The following is a 26153-nucleotide window of genomic DNA, read 5'->3' as shown; positions in this document are numbered from 1 at the left end:
ATGCGCAGCAATCGCTCCTTGGAGGTATGCTGTCAAAAGGTATTCACACAAAAAGCAGGGAAACATGAAAAGGTGTATACAAAGGAATATTGCAGAAGGTATGCTAATAAGCTCCGTTGGTTACAAAATATTAGAATAAACGTCATAATTTGAAATTATTGTCTCTTGAGTTAGGTGGCATCTGTAAAGCAAGATATCGGCCACTTCTTTGGCTTCTTGGTGCCCTTACTTTAAACGTGTCCAGTGGGAAAAAATAAAGACTGTTTTGGAAAGCATACTGGCCTTTTTCATTAGAAAACATAAATAAAACCCGGGACAACTTACAGCAGCTGTGCCAGAAGAAGCGCAAAGTTTATTATTAGACAGAAGGTTCGGTCAGTAAACTGGGAAAGTGATAAGTAACCAGGTGAGCTACGGGTTTTATTTGCAACACTTATTTACTGTGGCAATGAGTAACTAGCAGGGCTAGATAGGATTGTTTCAGTTTGGTACACTGGCTAAACACGTTTTTACTTTGGGGCACTTGTGTACCGTGGTAATATGTGACCAGACTAACTAAACAATAGGTTACTTTGGGCGCTGCTATTCAGTGGTAATAGATAAACAACTGGGTTTAACGGATTTTAGTTTAGGGTAATGTGTAGCCAAAAGTATTCAACATGTCTTACTTTAGGACGCTTGTGTACGGTGGCCATATGTAATCAGGTGGGCAGTAGAGGTTTTAGTTTGGAGAACTGATGTATGATGGTCATGTGCACCCAGGTGCGCTAAACATGTTTCAGTTAGGAGCACTAGCGTACAGTGGCAATATGTAATCAGCTGGTCTAGACGGGTTTAGGTTTGGGGCACTATAGCACACAGGCAACAATCTACAAGGACTTTAAAAAAGAAAAGGTGGAATATAAAATAGAAGTACATGACCGGAAATACATGTCATGGGAAGGTTGAAAGTATCCTGCTAGTAACCCATGCCTTGGTCTCGTTTCTTTCAGCACCTCTGGTGTTTGGTTTAGTAGTTTTCTGGCTCGGAAACAGAACGAATGAGCGGTACTATGATTTCATTCAGAAATTATATGAAAATAGATCAGCCGTACTAAAAGGAGTGTACGAGCTATTATGCCAATACAGGTGTGTAAATATATTTTTCAACTGCAAGAATGGATTCAGACAAAGTCGGTGCAAACCTCAAGAAACCCAACAATGAATGAAACTCAAGCAAAGCAACCGACAAGGAAGCGGCTCCAGGCTCGCATGCATGCAAAGTGGAACTTCAACAAAGGCGACTTATTAGCTTCTAAATTCGATAACTTATACCAATGGGGAGTTAATTCCCTCAATAGACAGTTACTGATTGACTGAGCTTTTTGTAGCAAGCTGAATTGCCAAAGTTATCAACTGTCTCTAAGCAACTGATGACCCTTGAGAAACAGACGTTTGTCTCATAAAGCTCATCCGAGCCTTTATGACACCAACGTTTAAGAGTTTATAGGGAAGATCAGCTGTATGAAAATAATGCCACTGAAAGGTTGTATATATCTATCGAAAAAAGTGTCCAGCATACTTACCACCCTCTCCGCCTTCATGGAAGAGCGCCCAAGATTAATAGATACAGTGCAGTTCCTAAGATGCAAACACAACAGAGAGGTGAGAGTACTCACGGATGCTGTAAGTGGCACTGCAGACCCAGGACCTTCCATGGTTGCCCTCTTCCATCTTGCAATGTTACCTTGGAAATAGACTTACTGAAAGCCTGCCACCAAGGTAGAGAACATTCTTCTCAGTGTCCAGGCACTTGGCAATCCCAGTCTTCTACCTTCTTGTTCCATCAGCAGGGCTACATTTGTTACAACCTGCTTTCCTTCAAGTCAAAATTTTCACTCTGCTGGTGAACAGGCACCAAATGAAGCAGTCAGCAATGCTGCTGCTTCGTCCCAACATGAACTCAGTGTGTGACTACAGCCAGGAGGAAAGGCAGAGTAGGGAAATGGTGTAGGGCCTGGAGCAGAAGAGAAATGTGTTTTAATATAACTGTTTGTACCATAGTTCTGCAGTGATGTAAATACTAGGTTTAACATGACCCAATTTATTGGTACTCCTTTTAGCCACCTAGCATGGATCAAGGATTACACTACTTTGCTAGGACTTAATCTCGTGACCTGGGGAAGGGTCACATGATTCAAAACTAATGACCCAATAACTCAATGAGCGGTTTCACTGGGCACGTTCTGCATTTGACTTTATAAGCACGGAATGCAGCCATCATATGGTAGATAATTGTAAAGATACGAGAATAAATGCCAACCTATGCTGCATGTGGAATTACTGGTTTGCAATTGTTTGAGATAATACCATCAATCTTCTTGGATGCATAGTTTGTGCTGCACCACATTATTCAAACAGGAGCTACCTGCTCATTGTCTTGCAATATAAGAAATCAATTTATGTTTGTATGTACAGCAATTCAGATGTATTAATTAGCACGGACTGTGTGGCCAATGAAAAACGTAAACACGCCTGAATTAAAGTTGACTAGCCACGCATTCACGCACTCCTTCGTCTGATATAAAGTAATTCCCTTCCCAAAGGGGGCCTTGGTGTACATTAAATAATCACATTTATATTTTACATCACTCTTTACTCAAAATGTAGGGCACCAAAAAGATACGAACGATTAGCATCACACACTTTATGCTTTTTCTTTAACATCTACCCTCGATAACACTTTTAATTTAAGCATATGATCAACATGCCTAGGGTATCCAACTTTTTCTGTAGTAAAAGACTGGTTATGGTCAATGAAAATTATCCAGAGCTATGAATATTAGAATTTTAATACTGGCCACATCAGACAAGTTTACATTTTTTTTTTAAATATACACTTCTCCGTTTTTTTAGGCTGGGTTGCACACAGGAGAGCTACGTACGAGTACCCCGAGTGCTACTAGTAGCTCACAAGCTACTCATTGGAGACACTATACCTTCTGCAACAACTGCAGCCAACGAGTAATTTACATTGACGTGTCTGTAGTTTTCATTTTATCATTGTACGCTGTCAGCTAAAAAATATCAGCATATACAGAATGCGGGTTGCCAAGAAAAAAATATCAATACATGTGTTTATTAAGTACAGTATGTGCTTAATAAGTGTTGGTCTGTTTGTGAACATATTTACCTTTACATACGTACCGTTTCCGCATGCTCTATGCAAAGCCAAATCTTTTGGCTTGGTAAATGTTTGTTGCATTTATTCTTTCTCACAGACTCTCCACACACATACACTCATATAAATACACACACAGCCACCAAATTCTGTCAGCTTTATCTAAGGAAACAAGTACAGTGCATATTTTTGTTAAAGGTTTGCATGTGCTCGTGTTTATAACCACAGCCCAATTTCATACGCGGCTTTTCCTTAAAATGTAACTCAGATGTGTCAGGTAGACACGTAAAAACGACGCAAAACCAAAACAGACGCAAAATATCGGCTTATATCAAAAATGGAAATGCGCGGGGGATATGACAAAACTGCATGGCAACTGGGAAGAAAGAGATAGCTCCGCCACTGGCTGTTACAGCCGGAAGAAGTGTGCATCATCCTAACAAAGGTATATTAAACACTGTCGGGAAACCATTCTGTCTGCTGTCATAAAATACAGTGGACAGGGTCTGCACAGCTGCTGAAAACATGCAGAGGTGTTGGATTCTACTGGGTGCACCCGAAAACCATTATAACACATGCGCTTGCAATAAGTGCCATCCTGACGCACACTACACCAGGGGAAAACCCTCTACCACCACCTGTGCTTTGGGGGAAGCATGTGAGCATCTGAGACTTGAGTTAAAGTCCCACAGAGACAGTTCAATGAAAATGAAGGGACGGTCCACTCCTGGAAGTGTCAAGTACAGCGCGGGAGCCCTTGCCTCCCTGAAGACGTCCCGCTACAAACACCAACTCTCTCTCCTGCTGCCAGGCAAGACCGGCTAACATCCAGGAAGGGCAACAGCCTGGGGCATAATCCCTCCGAGCAGGTAAAAGGCAGGCCGGCGCTCAGAGGCGTTTGTGCCCGCCAGGAAATCCTTTTCAAATGAGAACACTGAAGAGGGGAGTAAAGAGATGCTCGTCTCGTTATAAACTTCCCATGTGAGACCGCACCAGGCACGGCGGCGAGGGCGGGGGATGGAGGTTGGAAACTCGCCGACCTGACAACAACAAAGGAGACTGGTGTGACTCAGGCAGGTGATCTCAGGCCCGGGAGAACCACCCTCCGACGGCGAGGCACACGCGCGGGCCCCTCCGTGACGGGGTGGGCGCCCCACCGGCCACCGTTACCCAAAACCAAGGGGCAGTGATGACCCAGAAGGGGGGTGGGCACACGCTGCCATACCTAGCCCTAGATTCAGACAGACGCTCCCCGGCGTCCAGCACACGCACTTTCACGCACGTGATAAATCGAAGAATGATCCTCACATGGATGATGGAAGCCTGTAGGGGCTCCCACTACCTGGTTTCGGAGACCTCACCTTGATTATGCAGGAGAGGGTTGAGGTCCCCTGTGCCCAACCATCAGACCCCCCACTACTTGGAGGACAGTGACAGTGGGATGACCGATCGCCTGCTTATCACGACTGTCGCTGTGCAGAGAAGTTTGAGGGTGGGGATTTGGGGTTGAGTCCCGTGGTTACTGCCACACCTTGATGAATGACAAAAGTCTGCCCCATCACTCCCCACACCCCGGCGGGCCGGATGCCTTCCGTCTACACTTAAAAACGACAGAGGTTTAACAGTCCCTGTCGTGATATGGACTGGGGATCTGCAGTCCCACCGGGACTGACACTCACCTTAGGTCTGTACAGCCACTTTCTGAACCTGTTCATCATGCCCTGCTGTGTCCTGCTGCTGGCAGTGCTCGGATCCCGCTGAGCCCGGGCTCTCCCCTTCCGACGCCTCGATCCCGACCTAAATCAGCTGTTAAATATTTCCCTCCTGCCCGTGCCTCGGGTTTCTCCTGGGCTGCCAAGCTGGGACAGCGGGGGAGGGGGCGCCGCTGCGGTATCTCCTGCGCTCCAGTGACAGCCACACTCCTGCCGCTGCAGCAGAGCAGTTACAGGCGGCTTACATTACCGCGCAGCGAAACAGGCGACGGACTCCACTGCCAAGCACACTCGGAGTAGGCACAAACAAAGGACTAACGCTTCCCCGCCACCGCACACACGCAAGACACCGTGTAATAAAACAGCAGCCATCTTAGGGTTGTCCTGATCCTTTGTTTAACGGGGTGAGGATTGAAAATGTAATGATTGAATAAAGGATTGCCGCTTTTCACACACACTAATAATATATATATTTATTTAATCCTAATAGGCATTGAACTTGTAGGACGCTACCAAGACGAGGGCAGTCGCGACGTCTCTGTCTCAAGTATGTTCCAAATATAACAATTACGTTTTGCCTGACCCTTGCAATTACCGAGGACCTCCGTGTCCAATACTATGTATAACGTCATCAACAAGAACTACCCATTCGGTTTATTCTTGGCTGTCCTCAGGGGATAAGACTGAAAAAAAACATAACATTTATTAATGACATCCAATGTCCACTGGATGGCGTATATTTTACGTCACAAATATCATTTACACAAATATACATATATTTTTAAAGAAGCATATTTGCATTTTCAATGTGTCAAACACCGTTCAGTATTATTCACTGTGTTCCAAACAGCGTTTATTGTTACTAGAGAGTACCGTTTGTGCATCCTCGGTGAGTAGAATGGCTTCCTGTTGCCAGGAGACCAGTAAACATACCGAGCCATTGCCTGTCTGGGACAGGTAGTTCTTTCCTTTCAATGGGACACTACAATGCTAAGGGAAGTCTTTTAAAAGAACACTTCAACTCCCAGACTTCCATGCGTCCACAGATGACCAGTAGAGTGTCACTGCCTCAAAATAATTGACTTTATACCAGAGAACGGCTCGCACTGAGATAACTGTAAGTTACTTGCATCTAATGCTACCCCATGTACACCTACTATAATGCAAAAAGCTGCATAGGTTTTAAACTTGCGCCGAGACCATCTAATGTTCAGAAAAAAACCAATGGGATTGGGATGATATCTTTGACTCACAATATTATTAGTCTGTGCAACGATTGCTACGAATGTCACAATACCTACTTGAGGTGTTCTATGTTTTCTTGACCGTCGACATCCCGTTGCCAAAGATGCTCTATATTCTTGACCACTGAGATTAAGCTGCTGAAAGAAGAGAGGCAGGGTGAAGATTGTAGGCATGCGTGGCTTAACAAGCGAAAGACGACCTGCAGTATGACATGCACGCCTGCTTCTCATACATGCAACAGGTTATTTGGTTATTATTTTTTGTGTGAGATTCTGCCTAGACCTTGTTTCGATGCCTATTGCTTTCCATTAAGCGAAGGAAATATAGTCAATTATACTGGGAACATATTTATTTAAAATAAAGGATAGTTTTACTGAAAGCTGAATTTGGTACCTGTGCCCAAATAATGAGATAGTTCATATAAAACATTCTAAATATAGTAACCTGCTGCAGATGTTCATTTTAAAAGTAACTTACAGGAATCTGTTTACGAAATCTAGTTTTTTTATATGCCAGTGGTGAAATCAAAATTACAGAAGCACATGCTTTAGGTCTGTTTAGGAATAGTTGTTGCATTTATGTTTTTAATGTGATTGGATGTGTGTGTTTCAGCATGCAGGTTTTTCAGCATGCAGGTACAAGTGATTAGTCTGTACGAACCATTTGTTGGCCCAGTTTATTTAGTGAATGGTTTGAAACTGCTATTTGTATGCTATACAGTTTCCGGCCGTTTTTAGGATTTGTGGGGTCCCGGGCAGAATTTGTCCCCTATATTTTGTGTAAGATTTAACCTCACAGGAAGTGACTTCACAAGAAGTTATGTCAACTGACCATTAATTGTCTGACATTGTTGAAGATACTTTGCTAGAAGCAACTTACCTAGTTTGGATATCAGTAAAATGGTTTCAAATATAGTTAATAATTCTAATAAAATACTTATAGTTCAAATCTCTAGTAAGTGGAAATACATAAAATGAATTAAACGTAGTTATTGTTTTATTGAATGGGGTGAATGAAAATGATAAGCTAACTGGGTATTCTGGCAGTAAGTAATGACCAAAGAAGAGATGTAGACTTTACTAATGGGGCAAACAGATAGTTTTTTTTTTAGTTTTTTTTTTTTTTAGAAAAGATTGGAGCTATACCATAGCTTAAGAGGGAAAGAGTTCCAGTGCTGCCTAACTAGAAATGACAAGAATCTGCCTCTTATGTGGACCATCTAAATTTTAGGATGGCTCAGGAGTTTGGTTGGCACAAAGTATAGGATTCTAGAATTAATGTAAAGTGTGCTGTAGAAATAACATTTTGTTTTAAATCTTTTTATTGCATATTGAAACATACAACAAACAAACCAAAAAAAAAGAAAACAGTTAGTCCTTCTGTACATTAGTAGAGATCCAAGTTACTTTGTCAGTAGGGGATATATAACATTCACAGTGCAGGAAAGATAGAACCTTTTTAATGCAGTGCACAATGACAAATTGATGGTGCATTGCAGACAGATGGTTTTGAAATAAAAACCCAACAGATAGTAGAAAGGTGCGAAGAAATGGCATAGTAATGCATTAGTCTCAGGTGAAGAGCCTAGCACTGTTCTGAATGAATTGAAGGAAAAAAAAGCAGGAAGCCCAAGACAGAGGGCCATTTCCATAATCTAGTGAGAAGATAATGGACTGTACATCAGCCTCACAGTAGTGAGAGGGGAGAAAAGGGATGATTTTGTGTTGCTTGTGGATGTAATGAAAGCAAGTGGATGAAACATGGTTAATGTGTTCAGAAAAAAAGAAGATGGTTGAAAATGAATCCAATATTTTTTTTGCTGTCTCTACCAATGTGGGTGATTCACCCAGTTCCACAAGCCACCAAACAGAACACCATATGTTATGAGATCCTTTAAGAATGAGGACCCTTGGTTTGTCAGTAAGTCAGTAAAAGGTTTTAATGAATTTGTCTTCATTCAGAAATCAACTGCTAGCATGCAAGTCCAAACATATTTTTGGGCAGAGACCAGATTGTCACTGAGGGAAATGATGATTTGGGTATCATTATGCAGAATATATAAACAAGAAACCAAAGGACTGTATGAGTAAGGCCAACTGGGAATGATAAAAATTAAACCGCGAAGACCCAATAAATTCCACAAGTCAGAGATTTAGGGCCATATGTACGAACACATTTTCCCATAGACACAGAATGGGTAAAACCCTTTGCTACATCTGGCCCTTAGTACTTAACAGAACTAGTTGGTGATTGAATTGTTCCAGATTCCCCAAATATAATAGAAGCAAATCATTCCAGGGGAATTCCTGAAATTACAGGCTGTACAAGTTCATTTATAAGCACCAGCTAGGAAACAGTGTCAAACGTGGCACTAAGATTTAGTAATATTAAGGCTGCTTCAACACCTTGATCAAGAATCAGCCACAGTCATCTGACAAAGCAAGAAATGCTACTTCAAACTCCTAGAGTTGTCAGAAGCAAACCAGCATGCTGTCAATTAATAAATTAATTTTTATGAAAGAGATTTAGAAGTTGATTTCCTTTTTCTAGGATTTCCAAGAAAAGGGCAATAAAGAGACATCTGTAGATGCTGATAAGTTTTGACCCTGCTGAAGATTTTTAGAGCCTTTTTACCTCCTCCCCAGACCCTTACATTTTTGTTTCAACTTTCTATTGCTAGTTCTGCCCATCTAACTTTCACCTCTGACCTCTTGTCTTTCTTTGCCCAACCTCTTACCATCTTTGTGGTTCTGCTTTCTTCCATCTACCTCTCACCATTACTTCTCTCCTACTCTGCTTATGTTCCCTTGCTGGTTGTCTCTCATATATATTCACACATCTTATCCATACAAACCCCTTCAACTGTCATCTCTCCCTCAGTCTCATAATGTCTTTCCTTGTTTTACTTCATTTACATCTACCGCCCCCCTTCCATCCTCCCAAATCAATTCTTGTTGATTCTGACCCTCTTACTTCCACCTCCTTTTCCATGCACTACCCTTTCCTCATCTTTTCCTCAGACTCTTACCTTACCTTGTGTATTTCGTCCCTCTTGCATCTATCTCACCCATGCCCCCAGGTTCGTCCCATTTCTTTCTGGTTTTGTCTCTTATATCCACCTCTCTTCTCAATGCTTTACACTTCACTTTATCTCTCTGCCTGCCTCTTACAGTACCTATTGATTCTAACCCTGTTACATCCACCTCCCACTAGTCCCTCTCTCTCTCCCCTCCACTTAAGCTGTCTGCTGGTTCCATCTCTCTTACCATCTTCTATCCATGTGCTACCCTTTACCTCTCATCTCTCACTCCAGCCATGTATCTTTAAACACACCTCTCCCCTTTCACCTCCAGCCTCTTATCTTGCTTTTTTTGAATCTCTTACATCCATCTCACTCTTCCATGCTCCTCACTTAAACACCTCCCGCCCCTTGCCTAATATTTTTCTCACTGATTCTGCTCCTCTTTCACCCCCTCTTTCCTCCCCGCTGCACACTTCATCTCTCTTCTCTCCCCAGCCTCTAATCTTTTCTCACTGGTTCTGCCACTATTACAGTTATTTCTTCCTTGCCTCCCTACTCAGCCTCTTACCTGCGCTTAGTGATCCTGCTCTCTTACATCCACCCCCCCAACCTTCCCTCTTCCCACCGCTCAAGTTCTCCTGATGATTCTGCTACTTTCATATCATCTGCTCCCATTCATGCACTACCTTGCACCTTTTCTCTGACCCTCCACCCTCAACTTCTGCACCCACCTCTTCCCTCCATATTCTACTCTTCATGTTTCATCTCTCCCCCCTTTACACTCCTCTTGCTGACTCCGACCCAATAACATTTAACTCTCTTCTCCATGTGCTAATATTTGCCATTCTTCTCCCCAGTCTTCTATCTTGTTTTGCTTGTTCTCCTCCTTTACAGCCACATCTACCCTTCCACCATTCCACTCGCCCCAATCCTTTTACCAGTGGCGGCCTGTGCATCAGGGTACTAGAGCACCGCTGCCCAGTATCAGCAGGAACAAAAAGAAAGTGTTTTGAGCAGCTTTGAAAGGCAAAAAGTATAAACACCCAAACTAACTGTCAGGTTGAGTGTTTACTTTCATCAGTGCGATGCTCCTTTCCGCACACTTCACACATTCACAAACCATTGAGAAGCTGTGCATGCCCCCTGAAACACATGCATGTGAAACACAGGAGCATGCTTGGGTGGTGATGCATTTGTAGCAGGGTCACCCCAAGCCCTATCAGAAGCAATGATTCAGTGGGGCTGTAGAAACGTCAGCCCCTGTTTCCATCCTGCCTTCTGATATGACTGTCTGCAAACTCATGTGAAGAGACGCAGACACAAAGACTGAGTGTACCATAAGAGGAGGGCTGGTACTTAGAAAAATGTTTTAGTACCAGTTGGTAATCTGGGCTGTTTCCACTGCTTCTGGTTTCTCCTGACCATTTTGCTCACCACTGGCTAGTTTTATTTTCCACACTAAGACCTTGGCATATTGTGCGGGTGGTCACACAGTGTGTCAGCTTGCTTTGCCTCTAGACACACTATGTGAAAAAATGTTTGAGACAAGAATCACATAGGATTGTATGGTGTCACATTCCAGAGACGCCTGTCACAGTAAATTGGCTTTTTGTGTGTCCAATAACAGAGTCTTATTGCATATGTAAATAAAGATTTGTTCTCTAAGTAGTAATCATGATTGTGCATTGAGTTTATTTTAGAAACTAGGACCATGGATCAGTAAGGTGTGTTGGCACTATTCTCCCACGTACATCCTGTGCTGCAGTATTTCCTCTTTACAACTTTAAACATAAATCTTTACTTTGCTCAAAACAGTGAGGGCCCTTGTGTAAATCAGACATATATTAATGTAATTGAACTACGTCGACTAGCAATGTATACGCTTGAGTAGGAGCACATCGTAAGGGGTAGGAATGTTTCAATTGTAAAGAAAAGTAAATGGAAAATACCTTTTTTATATAGCACTTAATATCACACATGTGCCAGTTCTATCCTCTGTAAAAATGTTTTATTAATAGCCAATTAAAACTTATAACCTGCTGACCATTGTAACTTAAATTTAAATATGTTTTATTCCCTACACAAACCCTCATTCTGACATAAGCTGATATGCCAAATTCCTGGAGGATTCCCCTGTCTAATACAGACACTGGGCTTGATGTTTACATTTCCTAGTTTGCATTTCATAAATAGCAAATCCTAAGAAATTACTATTTAGGAAATGCAAAATGGAATGTAGAAAAAAAGAGATTTCCTAATAGCGATTACTACAGACTAGGAATTGCTTTTAGGAAATCGCTATTTAAGAAATGCTACACCATTCGTTCCTGTGGGCCTACAGGCCCATAGGTACGAATGTTTTTGCATTTCCAAATTTGTGATTTTCTAATAGTAAATCGCAAATTAGGAAATCCAAACCCAAGGGTACCTTGTGGCTACAGCCCCCCTTTGATGCACCCCCCAAAAAAAGGTGTGCACATGTAAAGCGCACAAATGCCCTAGGGCAGTGGTCTCCAACCTTTTTAATGCCGCGCCCCCGAGTTGAAAAATAAAAATCATTGGCCCCCCTCAGAATTTTTTACAAGTATTTTATAAAGATGGCAATGTTTAAATATGTCCAAATATATTTAAACATTACAGTTAAGTACTGTTACCTTTTTAAAACTGCAATAACATGCTTCTGCTTAAAACAAAGGCCTGTTATCTGCATAATATTTCTTTTGGCCAGAGTCTGGCGCCCCCCCTGGGATCACATGAGGCCCCCCTAGCGGGGCCCGCCCCCCAGTTTGAAGACCTCTGCCCTGGGGGCATGGGCACGCTACACAGCACTTAAAAAAATGCTTGTTGAATGCATTTTTTGAAGTTGCAAATGGTTACCATCAACTTGGAGTCGATGGTAATAGCATTTCCTAAATGCCTATTTCGTATTTAAGAAATGCTTTGTACATGTGCTTAGGAAATCGCAAATAGGAAATCCTTATTTTTGATTTCCTATTTGGGAATTCCAAAATGCGATTTCTACTGGGTAGAAATCACATTTTGCGATTCCCTATTAGCCTTTGTACATCTGAACAGGCAATTTACCATTTCTTAATGGTCCAAAATTGCGATTTGGTCCATTAAGAAATGCTAAATCCTTTCGTACATCTGGCACAATGTGCTGTGAGTCCAGATGGAGGTAACTGTTAGCATCCTCTTTGATCAGGGTAATTTAGACCCAGGTATCTCAGAAATAGTTGCAAAACAATTTCACCTGATTCAGCAATAAGTTTTACATTAGCACCCACATGCAAATGGCACTTGCTCCCGTTTTGCCCACTAGATGGAGAGGAGGCAACACAGGTAGGGTACGCACGATGTTATGATGGTTTACAAAAGATAAAGGAGCTTAGAGAGCAGAATGTTGCATTCCAGTGAACAGTACACACTAGAGAGGGAATGATTATTGGGGAGAAGGTTGCAGACAGGAAAGTGTGGTGACTGAAAGGGTAAAATGGAGCACATGGGAAAGTGGGAAATACAGGAGGGAGAAGAGAAAACACAGTAGTACAGTTCTTACATAAGAATGAGACACAGCAAAGAGGGGCAGACTGATTAGAATAGATCACCCATGTGGCTTGTTGACCACTTTTTATGGAAACTGGGCCAAACATTCTATCTTCTGTCATTTTTCAAAATATTCTTGAGGAAGGTGTAACACCAAAACAACTGAGACGGGTGAGGCTTGCCTGGCACACCACAGAGTATTATATGTTTAATTAGGAACCTCTATATTTCAATGATCACCAGTCTCCCAGCCTCTTACCTTTTTGCGTGGATTCTACCTCTTACATTACTGTCTTTTGAATGCAGTGCCATTCACCTCATCTCTCTGTCAGTCTGTTATAATTGATTCTGCCTATTACATGTATCTGTCCTCTTTCCCTGTCTCTCTGTCCGCCAGTCCAGGACTTTAAGGGGCTGAAAAAACAGATGGGTCTCTAAAAGGGGTGTGGTCTTTGTAATTAAGGGCAAAGCTTAAACCTGTAATCTAAATTTCTGAGATTCCCACAGTGTTCCATCTGACTGCTACTTTGGTTCCTCTCAGTGATTTCTGTGATTGAATCCAGAAATATAACACAACTGACTAACACCTAAAAACAGCCAGTAGTATTGTTTTTATCAATGGTTGTTAACTGTTTAAGATAAATGAGTAGCAACACTACATTCCTTTACGTTCACCTTGTCAATATTTTGACAAATGAGTACCCACTTCACACACATTTGCACAGAATCACAACTGGAACTGAAATATGTGACATTTGCTCTGTGTGCTCTGCAGAGAGACCATGTATTGAATGATCATGTATTCTGAACACCTTTTTGAACCACAGACAGGCACATTAGAAAGTCGTACTGCCTTCAGCATCAACTCCAAAGTTTAGCTTGTTGTAAACACCTGGAGGCCACTTAGTACAAAGTGTGTACATAGTAATATGCCATGAACCTAAATACAGAAACACACATCCTGGAAATAGCTAGCATTCCTAAGGATTCAAGATTAAGTAAAGCATGTGAAATATAAACAGGAGCTAAATATCTGCCATGGATTACCCTAACATACAACGTCGGACTGGGGCACAACATAGGCCTAGTATCAAAATAAAAGTGGCTCCTATTAGCGAATTAGGTAGGTAGAAATGTGACCCAGATTTACAAATTAGGGCAGTTTTTACCCTGTAATGACATACTGTATATGTTGTTTGCAAGGCATGGAAATGTGCATAGATTTGAGGTTGCTGCAGGCTATGTTTTTTTTTAATATCAGGAAAATCAACAGTAAAAAAACAGCTCACCAGACTATAAAGCAGGCCCACAAACAACCCAAAACAACCTACATACTGACCTGACAGATTAGCCTGTCAGGCACTGCCTGATTGCCCAACAGGCCATTTTGACCCTGCTAACATATTCATTGTTCAGACACTGGATAAGTGTTTTCGTAGGTAACATTAAGGACATGAGAATAGGGCCCAATAGGGGCCCATTTCAATGTCAGTTTTAAATTACCACTGGGTCTAAGACTCAGGGACCCAGCCCACGTAAAGCCCTGGCCAAGCCACTGTTGCTGATTGTGCTCCTCTGCTTGCACCTTTTGTCTCTCTGCTCTACTCACACCTATATGCTCTCCCCTCCTCTCACATTATTCCATTTGTCTTACCCCTTTTATTCACCTCTCTGCTTCCTTTTCTCTCACCCTAGGTGAGCAGTTTCCAATGTGATATCTTTCTGTCATTTGTTGTGCGCCCTGTAGGATATCCTGTTTTTCATTCACAGGGGGGCAGGGCGCACTTCCCATGTAAGGGGACTTTAAGATTTAAGAACCTGTCCAAATTGCTGTCATCATCATGCAGAAAAAGACAGAAAAAATATAAACTCTGAGGGAGCGCCAGAGCCTCTAAACTCTGGAGTCTTTAAAGGTGCACAGCTCCACGGCTGTGAGCAGACACGGGGCCCTGGGCAGCTGCTCATGCTGCCCACACCTAGCACCGGCCCTGTATAGTTTTATCAGTAAAACTGTAAATCAGTACGAATTTTGTGGCCATCTCAATAGAAAATGTGCTATCTGTAAATGACAGGGTGCTCCAAAAACTCACCACATACATTAAACACCTTTATCACTCTCCTGCTGAATGTGCGTGGCTCATTTACTATACTTGTTCTTTGAGCGACACTTTCTTGTTTCACGATCCTGACTATGACTTCAGTGATGTAAACATTTATGCGAGCACCCTCGCTCTGAAAATTGTTCCAGCATCACTCGTACAAAATAATTAAGTTCACGGGGACGTGCATTTTCCAAGGAGTAAGAGCGTTTGCAAGTGTACGAGGCAGGTGGTGTGCATCATGTTATAGCTTCCATGTGTAGTGTGCTATGAGAGAGCTCTAGAAATACCTTGGAGTGTGCAGGTCCACGTGGGCTCATGCAGATAAGAATATGTCATTCTAGAATGACACATAATGACCATAAGATGAAAAGGCAACCCTAGGTGTGTCAGTTACAACTAAAACGATTTAGGAGCTCATCAGAATATTTCCTAGTACCAAAAAATACAACAAACTTACATCTTATTATTCTCTTTTGTTTTTCTTCATGGAGGTTATTGTGAATTCTTGATTGCTGGGTGGAAATGCTGCTGCTTTGTTTGAAGCATGTGTTGATGTGCTGGCTGGAAAGAACAGTAGGCACCATTAGACATTGTCTGGATGGAACACAAGGATGGTGGCATTTATCATAAGATATTATTTCAGAGCAGAAATTTGAAAACTGTCAAATACTAGCACCAGTTAGAAAGTCTGAAAGACATTGAAGAGAGTGACATTTGAACACAGGCTGTTTTGGATGAGGCAGATTTCTCAGGATTAACTACATAACCGATTGAACTTGTTCTTGAATATATATTATCTAAGCATAGAATCATCGGAATGCGCTGAGACCTGAGTACCAAAGCTACTAGTTTCTGAAGTTTTATATAACTCCCCAGGGCTGCTAAAATGCCAAGTAGAAAGTTTGTGAAATGATACAAACACATTTGTGTTTTTTTCTTTTGGAGCAGAAAAAATGTGCTCATAAAACCCTATGTCAGAACTGACCTTGCTTGTGGACTCCATAGGAGCAGAAGAATGATCTCAACTCTCTTTTCTCTTTTTGTGCAATTGAAAGGACCCTTTCAGAGGTGGCAAGAACTTGGGGTGAGGGGGTTGGGACAAAAAATAAATTGCTTAAAATGTCTCCTTATTCTTCCTCGTGTAGCTAATATTCTGCATTTTGTGGCCATCGCATTTTGTGGCCATGACATTTTTCACAGGTAAGTACATATTGTGTTATCTAAGGGCCTACAATCGGCTATAAGAAATGTCTCTTAGCCAAGTCTTCTGTCTTATGAATTCCTTTGTGCCCAGCCCATAGGGCATCATAGCAATTTATTAATGACTTCTCTTGTAAGTTCTTTGTGAGTAGATACAGAGCCTTTTTATAATCTAGTAGGTTTTATTTTATTTCATGATCAGGTCCCTTCTCTGACCATTCGTCCCTTTTCTATTCAGTAATTGCTTGATGAACTTGTTTTCCAGATCACAATAAGTTGTGCCACAAACAAACTTTGCAGTTTGAATGATGGGCTCTTTCTTCGTGATGTTGGCGTTGTGATCTACAATAATTCTAGACAGGGCATCTGTTTTTTTCTTCAAAGAAGTAAGTCAAAAGGTTATTACAAAATTGAAGTGAGCAAAATAAAATAACCACCTAACGTAGCTATGGGATAATTCTTCTCAGCACAATTTAATTTTCTGTAATGATAAGCCAGAAGATAGAGCTGGCCTGTCTTCTTATGTCATTGGGAAAGTACTCCTCCAATAGCCTGATCGGAGGTATCATCTTCCACGTAAACTGGTTCCTCTCGATCTGGATGCAACAAAATAGAGGCTGAAGTAAAGGCCTATTTCACGAAATTATAGGCTTGCTTCAATTAAAGGTGACTCCTTTTTTCGATAAATGCGTGATGGGAACAAATGTATGTGAAAACCCTTCTATTATAAGCCAGTAGAAATTGATGAAGCTGCTAAAACTCTGGCCTTGTTCACATTTGTGGTGGGAGATGGCCATTCAGTCACTGCTTTTATTTGACATGGATCCATCAAGACATCCTGAGTGGACAGGCCAGACAAGCCAAATCCCAGCAATTTCACAGTTTTTTAAATGAAAGGAACATTGTTCCTGTTTTATATATAAATGAGTTTAATGCAACTTTTGCAAAATGGCTTTCAAATGCTTCACATGATCTTGCGCATTTTATGAAAAAAATCCAGATGTTTTCAATATATATTACGGCAATTCTGTCCAAAAATTATCTCAGGGCATTGTTCACAGAATGATGCAAGGTGGTTGGAGCATTTCATAGGCGACTTACAACTTAGTACTAAAAAAACAAAGTAGGTTCTGCATGCCGTTTTCTACTCGTCTCCATCCTGAATTGTTATCAAGTGGTAGGCTCCTCATGAATCCAGTTTTGTATACACCTTGGTGCTTTTCACTTGATATTAAAGAACTGAGATGAACAGTAAGGGATACCTATTCTTGAGCATCACTCAGTTCAGAGCTGTATAGTCAATACAGAGTCTCAGTTCATCATTCCATTTGGGGACAAAAAATAACAGTGAAGACACTTGGGAATAGGAAGTTTTAATGAAAACACTGACAAGGACCCAAATACTCTTTTAAGTGAGCACTTCCTACTTAACTGAAGGAGTAAATTCTACTCCAAGATAAAGTTACCCCACATTTTAATTCGATCTTGCATTAGTATGGCAGGTGTCAGGGGTATTTTATGAGCTTCCATTTTACTAAAAATACCAGTATAATCTGCATATTCTGTTGGAATTTCCCAAGTGTTTCTCACACAAACGAGATTCAGTGACTCAAGTCAGAATTGTTGCTTGAGATATCTCTTGTGAGGAATCATTTTGCCAAAACAATTTTCCTTACAATAATTGGAATTCATTTCAATTGACTTCTTCCCGTAGTCTATGATTGAATTGTGTTCATCAGGCAAAGTTAGCTCAAAATAAGTTAAAACTGCAGAACAGCAATAAGACTAACCTGAATCAGGTCACTATGTTTACCTACTCAAATTAATTTGACTAGTTCACTATGATCTGTGCACCAAAGACAAATTGGTACCATCCACTCCTCTGACCGGTTCACAAACAATTTTTTCATGAGGCGTAATCCAGTCTTTTTGGCATATTTGATGTCCCAAACATTGTTTGTAGCTCCTGAATCAGTCATGACAGCCATGCTCAGAATCTCCACGTTTTGTGAGTTTAGCTATGATTGGCATGATCAAATAATGAGAATCTGGAGTTTTTTCTTAATCACACCCATCAGAGTAATTCCTCCTACTTATGGGGCCTTCCATGTCCCTTCTGGTTCTGATTGGACTTTTTTGGACAATCGTATACGAAATGACCTGTGACCCCACAGTACAAATGTATATTTCCTCTTCTGCGCTTTTCTTTATGTTCCTTTGAAAAAGCGTGACTGACACTCAAAGTTTGCTTTAGCTCTTTTCTCAAATTGCTCTCTATTATGTTACTAGCATATGCTCTTGTCTTGCTGTATCTGGGAATAGTGAGGTGAATTTTTCTTCTTCTCTAACTTTGATGTTAATTTAATCACTGAGAAATTTGTAACAGCTAATCTATTGATTCTGAAACTTCGGTTGGCCTATTCGGAATTACAAATTTCCACCCTGTACTTTTCCATAGGGAGATCTCCATCCTGGTGGTGGAGACTTCTGCGTAAGTGTCAAAATTGATGAGTACTGATTTTACGCTCATAATTCCTGGGTGTAGGAAGCATCAGGTGGTGGGGCCATATAATTTTATACCTAGGAATAACTTTACACTCAGAAATGGTGAATAGCAAAAAGTAGAAGTTGCTCCTAGGTCAGGCCTCAAGAAATCTACTCTCCCACTCGCTATGGTGTTTCATATTTTAGGAGCGCAAGCTATTTTTAGGGCCTACCTTCCTGTTCTGCTGAGTTGACAAAGAACAGGGATTCTGTTCCCTCAGAAAGTGAATGAGACATAAATATGCCTAGAAATCTTGTTTTTATCTTGTCACATTTGCTGTGCATTCACAGAGAGGTTAAATTTCAGCTTATGTCTTCTTACAATTTGCTCCTTATTTTATCCTGGAGGTAGGTGTTTACTTTTCTCTATTTGACTGCAGTTAGAGGCTTTTGTAAAGTGACTTGTCTGACAGCCGTGCTGTACAACGTCAGTTTTTTCAAACACACAACATTTAAATAGCTTGTAAATGAACTGTACAAATATTATATTGCAATAGCCAGGAAAGCACATTTTGTGTAATTCTTTGTGGTGGAAACAAATATTTTAACCACACCAAAACAAATCAAAACATTTTGCTAAGTGATGTGCAAATGATTATTATTTTTGTGGAACCAAAATTCCACACATTGTTTTTACGCTGTATGTTTTTATCAATAAAACTGCATGTTAGTGGGAAAGTTTGTGGCCATTTCAATGGAAAATGTGCTGTGTGTAAATGACAACGCGCTTCCACATCATGCTTTAGTTATATATTTAGTAAAAGTGAGAGTTTGTAAACATAAACTGAGAAACATTCCTGCCCCCGCCCTGATGACAATGCTAGTGAACTAAGAAGCAAATCAGGGGTCATCTGCACCATATATGTAGGCTCGATTCTTATTAAACTTGGAGCAAAAGCCTAGGCTACTTAATCAATCCAAAGAGTTTTTTATACAGCAGAAATGCTGAACTCACATATTATGTGATAATGAAGAAAAAGACACTCTGTTAAATAAAATATATGCCTGGTATCACACAATTTGAGATCAGGTTACGGGTTAAACACATTACATTTAGGTCAAGTTGATTATTGAAGTCACTAGACCTTCAGATCAGGTACCATTTTTAGGATTTTTCAAGGCCTGTAGGAGGAGTTGTACATTTATACATAAGTTAATCTTCATGTGTAAATGCACCTTTGTGAATAGGCACCTGAGTGTGCATGTGTGTGTAAAGTGTGTGGTAAAAGGAGGTCTGAGGTAGGGCTCTGAGTGAGACACCACAGACCCTTGGGAAGAACTGCTAGAGAGTGTGAGATCAGTACAGGTTGGGGAGCAATGCCCGAAATGACGAGATGTATTACAATGGAGAGAAGTGCATGCAGTGGGGTCCCTGCAGCCTAACAAAAGCACAGGCTGCATGGACAGCAGCAAGAAGTACTATTTAGGGGTACATTGTACAGGCATCTCATTCTATAGTCACAATGCACACACTCTTAGCAATGTAAAGCATTTCACATAGAAACGTATCTTACAGGCTTTAGAGAAATCAAACCAGACTGCATTGAATGCACTTTGTACAGGACATAAGGTACTGCAGATACTGGCCACTAGCACCTCAGCCACCTCACAGGCTGTAGGATCATTTTACATACACTTCACTAACTACAGTATGTGCAGGATACTGGCATCACGGGTACTCTTTGTATGTTGAGTACCTATCTGTAACGTTATGTACAATTACCTGAATCAGACACATTAACCTTCCAAACGATTGAAGCTGCCGCCCAGACATTACACGTTCCAGCATGTGCTTCAACTACCTAAGTTATTTCGCACCACAGGGCAGCAGGAACACCCACTGAAACAGCACGTCAGACTTGTACTTGGTCAGTACTGTGCTGAGGTCATCATAGCCTCACTGCCACATTCACAAAGCCCCGCCCCTTACAAAAAAATGCACTGTAAGAATGAATGGTTAACACACACCTAGAGGTCATGGAAAGGACTTGCCTTGCATGGCTCTGTCTGAAGCTGAGCACCACCAGAGATCACTGGAGTGCACATCCGACGTCCATGTGCACAATTCTACATGCATGAGTCCCATAAGAGGGAAATAAGTGCTTCTGCAGGGATCGGAGTCTGATAAGAACAGACTTTACAAGTTGGAGGCATGCCTCCAGAACCGAGCACCACAAAGACTGATGTCTGTCTTTTTTGTCAGGTCACTGGGGTCAAATCTGTGCCCCAGTCCGGTACACTAGCAAGCAGAGCCGCCAGTCACAAGGCAGTGTGACCCGAATGAGCAATTATTTAGGGAGCGTGGAGGGGGTGTTTCACCCCAAACACCCCCACAGAATATATGCCCCTGGCGTCAAAAAGGTTATCAGATCTCTGTTTCCTTCTTTAAGACCTAAAAGTTAACTATCTGTTCCCTGTGTTGCTGGTCTCCTGTCAAACATTTACAAAACTGCTGCCTTGCATATTTCATAATCATGCAAGACAGGGTCAATTCTAGAAACCAAAGGCGTTTATTTAGGGGTTGCTAGACCCCCTTTCAGATTGTACAATATTAAAGCCACTTTTGACTGAGCATCTGAGAAAACTATTGGTCGGTATAACAAATGTAAGGAACATTGCATTAAAAAATGTCGGGTCTTTTGTGGATCCCCTCTGAATCTTTCTGGAGAGTCTAAGGGTATTGTTGGTAAAATTGCATGGATGACTTGTGTTAATACCCCAGACATTTGAGAAGTTGTTGAAATAGAGGTAGGCTTGGTCACTGATTCTAAGGACTTAAGAATGTTGTGCAAGCATCAAGTTCCTCTTTTTTGTTACTATACTGATGGTTCTTATGACAACCGCTGCATCCTTGGTGGTCTGACTGCCAGATTTGGATGCTGGCTGTCGGACCGCCGCTACCATCAGAATCTTGGATCCAGATGCGTTGGTAGGAAAAGCTGTGGTCAAGTATTGCGGTGTCGATATCAGCATTGCCGTCCTAATCACGACCATGGGATGTGCAGGGGCCCCCCTGTCAGCACAGTCGGAATGCGCACTGCCTGCAATAGGACCAGTATGCATTTTGACTATGCTGGCGGTGTAGAAAGTGCAGCAGCATTGGCCTCGGCTCTCCCTTAGAGCCGAAGCCAATGCTGCCGCACTGTCTCTGCTGTCCGGCCCGGCAGGAACATCATAGTACAGCGGTAGGGACACTGCTGGCTTAGCAGCATCCTCCCCACCACTGTATTGATGCCAAAGTTGTGATCAGGCCCTTAGTTCTTTCTTCTTTGAGGTAAGTTAATTCTAAATGTTCCATGCCATTATGACACAAAAGGTTTAACTATTATCGCTTTAAAGAGTTGAAGTTTGAAATCCAAAACTGTCTTTAGTACTTTGAATGCTTCATCTTTGTGTCTGACTGTTGCGCAGGCAAGTGATGTTCAGCAGTTTTTAACAGGAGTTGCAGAAACTCTACTTTCTATGAGAATGGGGAATGCCCCATAAGTGTGCACACTTGAAAATTAAATAGAATGGACAAAAAAATAAAATAAAGAGACTGTTGTGTTTGTCTGTTTGACATACTGCCCTAAGAGGCAAGAGTATGCACAGACTTGGGTCCTATATGTATTGTATCGCTGGAACCAAGCTACACGAGTCAGGGCAAAACTGGTCTTGGGTTGCTTGTGTTCTAGGTCAGGGAGGTCCTGGCCTGGCATTTCAGACCAGACTGTTTCGTATTGGGGCAGGGTCAAAACTGGGTCCAAATGAGGTGGCATGGTGTGCAACATAACAATGGACTGGGATGTGGCCCTGAGTATTTACCAGTAGCTGAGATTTGAAGCATTCCATCCATCATGTTTTCGTATACTTCAAATGATATTGAGCCTGAAATTGAAGCGCACTCCTAAAGTGAATCACATATGGAACAGACTGTTTATCCCACCCTGCTTGAGGTCTATATAAAGCAGGAGCCTGTTTCAAAGCCCGCTCACTTGCAAATTGTTCCCTGAGTTCTTCAGGTACTAATGAGGAACATTCTGGCATTATGACTTCCTCACCGCAAGGTGCATCCCGAATCAAAGTTGGAGGCCAGTCATCCTCTGCAAGAATGATGTCATAAGTCTCAGTCAAATGAGGCCAGAATATAGCTTCTATTTTGTGCTGGATGTCCCCCTCAATTTGTCTTTCTACATCATAAACCCTATCTGGATGGGTTGTTTGTCAACCTGGCAGCTCAACCTATATGTAGTATTTAGTTGAAGTCACCTCCAGACGCTCCTTTGAAGTCGGAAAACTATTGTCACTTCTGCTTCACTGTTCAGAAGGGCTATTGCTGACGGCTTGTTCCACAGAAGTATCTGTAGTTTGCAGGGCATGTTACTTTGCTAGAGCTGTCACTTTCTTATTCTTCTTGAAGTTAGTCTGTGAGTCTGAACCTTCTCTTCTTTCTTGACACTTATCTCAACCTTAGATGCTAAATAGCGTTTCTTCTTGATGCAGTCGTCATTTCTGTCTGTCTACTTCTTTCTGCCCTTTTACTGGCACCAGAGTACTAAAGACACAGTCCTTGTTTTTTGTTTTATCTTCTGCATATTTTAAGTTTCCAGCATTGTTTTCTCCCTGCTGGAACCGTCTACCTCCATTTTTAGCTTTGAGAACCAGTTTAAGAGCTAGCCAACCTAAGATATCACAATCCAAAGAGGTGTACACTTCTGAAATTATTTTTCTAAGTTCACTTTCTTGATCCTGCAGGGGAAATGCTGCTAGCTGCTGGAACACTGCCAGAACTGCAGCTTCTCCCTGAACGTTCATGAAAATTACTCCGGACTATGGAGGAAACTGCCTCAACATTGCCTATCAAATTCATTCCGAAATCCAGAGCAGGTGCTGCTCCATGCTCATTATGTACTTGTTGTGACACCTCTAATAGCACCAACAAGCAGGGTGTACCATGCGTAGTAGTGCTTTGCCCAGGATAGCGCGAATAGTCTGTGGAGTGATTGCTAGTATTGAGGCATACACATGTGATGCAGTCCAGGAGTAGCTGCTTCTGTGACAGTTATTTATAGAATAGGATATACTGTTGAAGTCTCCTAGAAACAGACACTACCTGAGTCAGTAACTTTCTTACGTTTGGATGTGTCAGATTCGCCATGCCGGTAATATGGTGTACACCCAGCAAAATGGGCCGGGTGACCCCGTCATTACTTAGTGGACTCATTCTAACATTCTGTTCTACATGTGGCAGTTGACCACCAAACCTTGCCTGACAGGACTTGTAGGTCACAATAGGGAACATAATCAACTGGTGTTGCAGCCTGTTTGAATGTATGAAAGTGCCCAGTATTGATTTCTGCAGGATCAAACTGCACACAGGACTAAAATATTTCAAACAGATAGGCAGCATGGGCCATTACAACAAATGTTACTTCACTCCTCATGTTAGGGACACCCCTAGCAAAGAGATGTGACTGGTGCCCTGTAGTTTTGACCTATCGGAATAGAAGCTGTTACACTTTCAACAAACAGACTCAAAGATTCAAAAAAACAGAAATCAACAAAGAGAATAACCGTTTATAAGTCAAGTGCCTGACAAACGTACAGCAAATAGGAAGTACTTAACTGACCTCAAGGAGGTACTCAGTATTAACAAAGGACGTCTCCACAAACAGTAATTCTTAGTCTCTTGAGTGTACCATCCAAACTTCTTCAAGGACCAAATTATACTTTTTGTTTAATTTTCTATAGAGATACAAAGGTCAGTTTTCTAGACCCCTGGCACCGAGGTCTTAGTCGATGTGCCAACCCGAATCAGAAAATCACTTCTACTGCAACCATTCCATAACCCACTGAGAAATATTTGAGCAACATGTGTTTCAGGTAATGATCAATCCCATGTGACATTACAGAGTTTGTCAGTACAACCCAAGCCCTCTTTCATTAAAGAATTATACAGTAAAGAATGCCCGAACATGAGAGATACATTTTAAATATTTATTTAAAATTAGAATTGTATTCTAGAGACTAGTGGATTGTAACCAAAATAAAGAGAAATAAAACAGCAGCAGCAACATTCACCAAATGCATAACTAAGAGGAGCCATTCTAGCATGGTTGCGATGTGAAGTGTATTGCAATCTTACCCTCATTCTGCTACTTCTAAGCATTAATCTAATTCTAGCACAGGAGAAAATAAAACCTATTTTGAGTTTCAGAGATGGTACACACCAACATACCTGTTTGAACAATAGCTCTTATGTTTATTGCAGTTGCAAGAACTGCTATTCTTGTGTCTCAAGGCCAGGTGCACTTATAAGTCTGCGAACATAGGGTAAATGCCTCCTGTCTCTGTAGCCTTCAATTGGGACTGGAGATATGATTCTGTGCTTCCTGCTTCAGTTTTGCCTGGGTTGAAGATTGTCCTCTACCCTTTGTTCTCTGTGATCGACTTTTATAACATAATCTCAAGGTTGTTAGAAACTCTTAGCACAAACAATTAATTGAAAGTGGCCAGATGCCCTTCAATTAGTTTTATTCTATGATATTGTGTAATTTGGAAATAACAGCAGAAAACATGAAACATAGCTGTAAACCTTCTAGAAACTACAAGCTAATTCAGTCAGCATTCAAAGTAAATACTACAAATATATTCATGTAAGCCTGATTATCAATTTGCAGAACATAATAATCTAAACTAAATGTGTGTCATATTAATCTCACACATTCAGCATTTTGCAAATCCTATGTATTCACTTTTTGATTGATTGAACTCAAATGAAAAAATTCTTAGCAGGGTAGACTTAGACATGCGGTTTTCTACATCTGAGACACTTGTTTTAGATTGGATTCAGTTAGAGCAGATTATTTGTGGTCTAATTTGTAGTTATAAAGCTTGTGTTTAGTGTACATTATGTCACACACATCAATTTAAGTCTAAATCACGTTCTGAATATAAGATGACCTTAGATAGTTCAGATTTTGAAGATCTGGCGGATTACTATAAACTTACATCATTTATGGTTGGGCAGCCAGTGTAGCACTTTAAGGTGATTTGACATACATTGATGCAGAAGAAGCTTAGGAATCAGGTGTGCTGCCGCATTTTGAACAACCTGTTATTTATTATTGCTGTAGTCTATTCTTGAAGTGAATAGGACATGTACCACTTTTTTCCTAGTATCAGCAAGAATCAGGACCAACCTTCCTCCTAGTTCTCAGCAATGCAGTTCAGGTGGCTGTCACTGAAAATACTTGACCTTTGAAGGAGAAATGTTGGTCAAAGCGGACACCTAAATTCCTTATAGATGAGGATGGTTATGGGGATGACGCAGCTCTGATGGCTACCAGAGATGAGACCAGAGTGAATAGTGTTTCCAATAGAAAATAATTTCTATCTTGTTGCTATTTGGTTTGAGACAGTTCTTATGCACCCAGTTTGCTGTATATGAAAGACAGGCCCGGAAACTTCTCTTGCTGGTGGTCCAATGATCTGGATTGCCACAGTGAACAAGTGTCAGCTGCGTAAGTTATAATATTGTAGCTGAAGGTGCGAACCAATGATGCTAGAGGTGTCATATTTATTAAAATCAATCAATCAATCAACAAAATTTGTAGAGCGCGCTACTCACCGTGAGGGTCTCA

At 41.4% G+C, this 26153-nt stretch overlaps 2 protein-coding genes across 5 annotated transcripts in view; one reads left to right on the top strand and one right to left on the bottom strand.

Annotated features, from left to right (window-relative positions):
- ZFYVE28 (zinc finger FYVE-type containing 28) overlaps positions 1-5120 on the bottom strand; it is a 516457-nt gene extending 511337 nt beyond the window's left edge. For 2 of the 3 annotated variants that reach the window (XM_069203689.1, XM_069203708.1), the window contains exon 1: positions 4840-5110. In XM_069203689.1, the coding sequence (XP_069059790.1) occupies positions 4840-4878 (39 nt within the window). In that variant the 5' untranslated portion in view covers positions 4879-5110. Of the gene's footprint in view, positions 1-4839 lie in introns of all 3 variants that reach the window. The other variant, XM_069203698.1, reaches the window with a different exon arrangement.
- Positions 5121-5361: 241 nt separating this feature from the next.
- CFAP99 (cilia and flagella associated protein 99) overlaps positions 5362-26153 on the top strand; it is a 199707-nt gene continuing 178915 nt past the window's right edge. The window contains exon 1 of one of the 2 annotated variants that reach the window (XM_069203675.1): positions 5362-5419. The gene's annotated coding sequence lies outside the window, so the exon portion shown is untranslated. Of the gene's footprint in view, positions 5420-5902; positions 5990-26153 lie in introns of those variants that run through there. The other variant, XM_069203667.1, reaches the window with a different exon arrangement.

This window comes from Pleurodeles waltl, chromosome 1_2, assembly GCF_031143425.1.
Source record: "Pleurodeles waltl isolate 20211129_DDA chromosome 1_2, aPleWal1.hap1.20221129, whole genome shotgun sequence".
Taxonomy (NCBI): Eukaryota; Metazoa; Chordata; class Amphibia; order Caudata; family Salamandridae; genus Pleurodeles; species Pleurodeles waltl.
The sequence above is the reverse complement of the archived record's forward strand: the minus strand, read 5'-3'. Positions and strand labels throughout refer to the sequence as shown.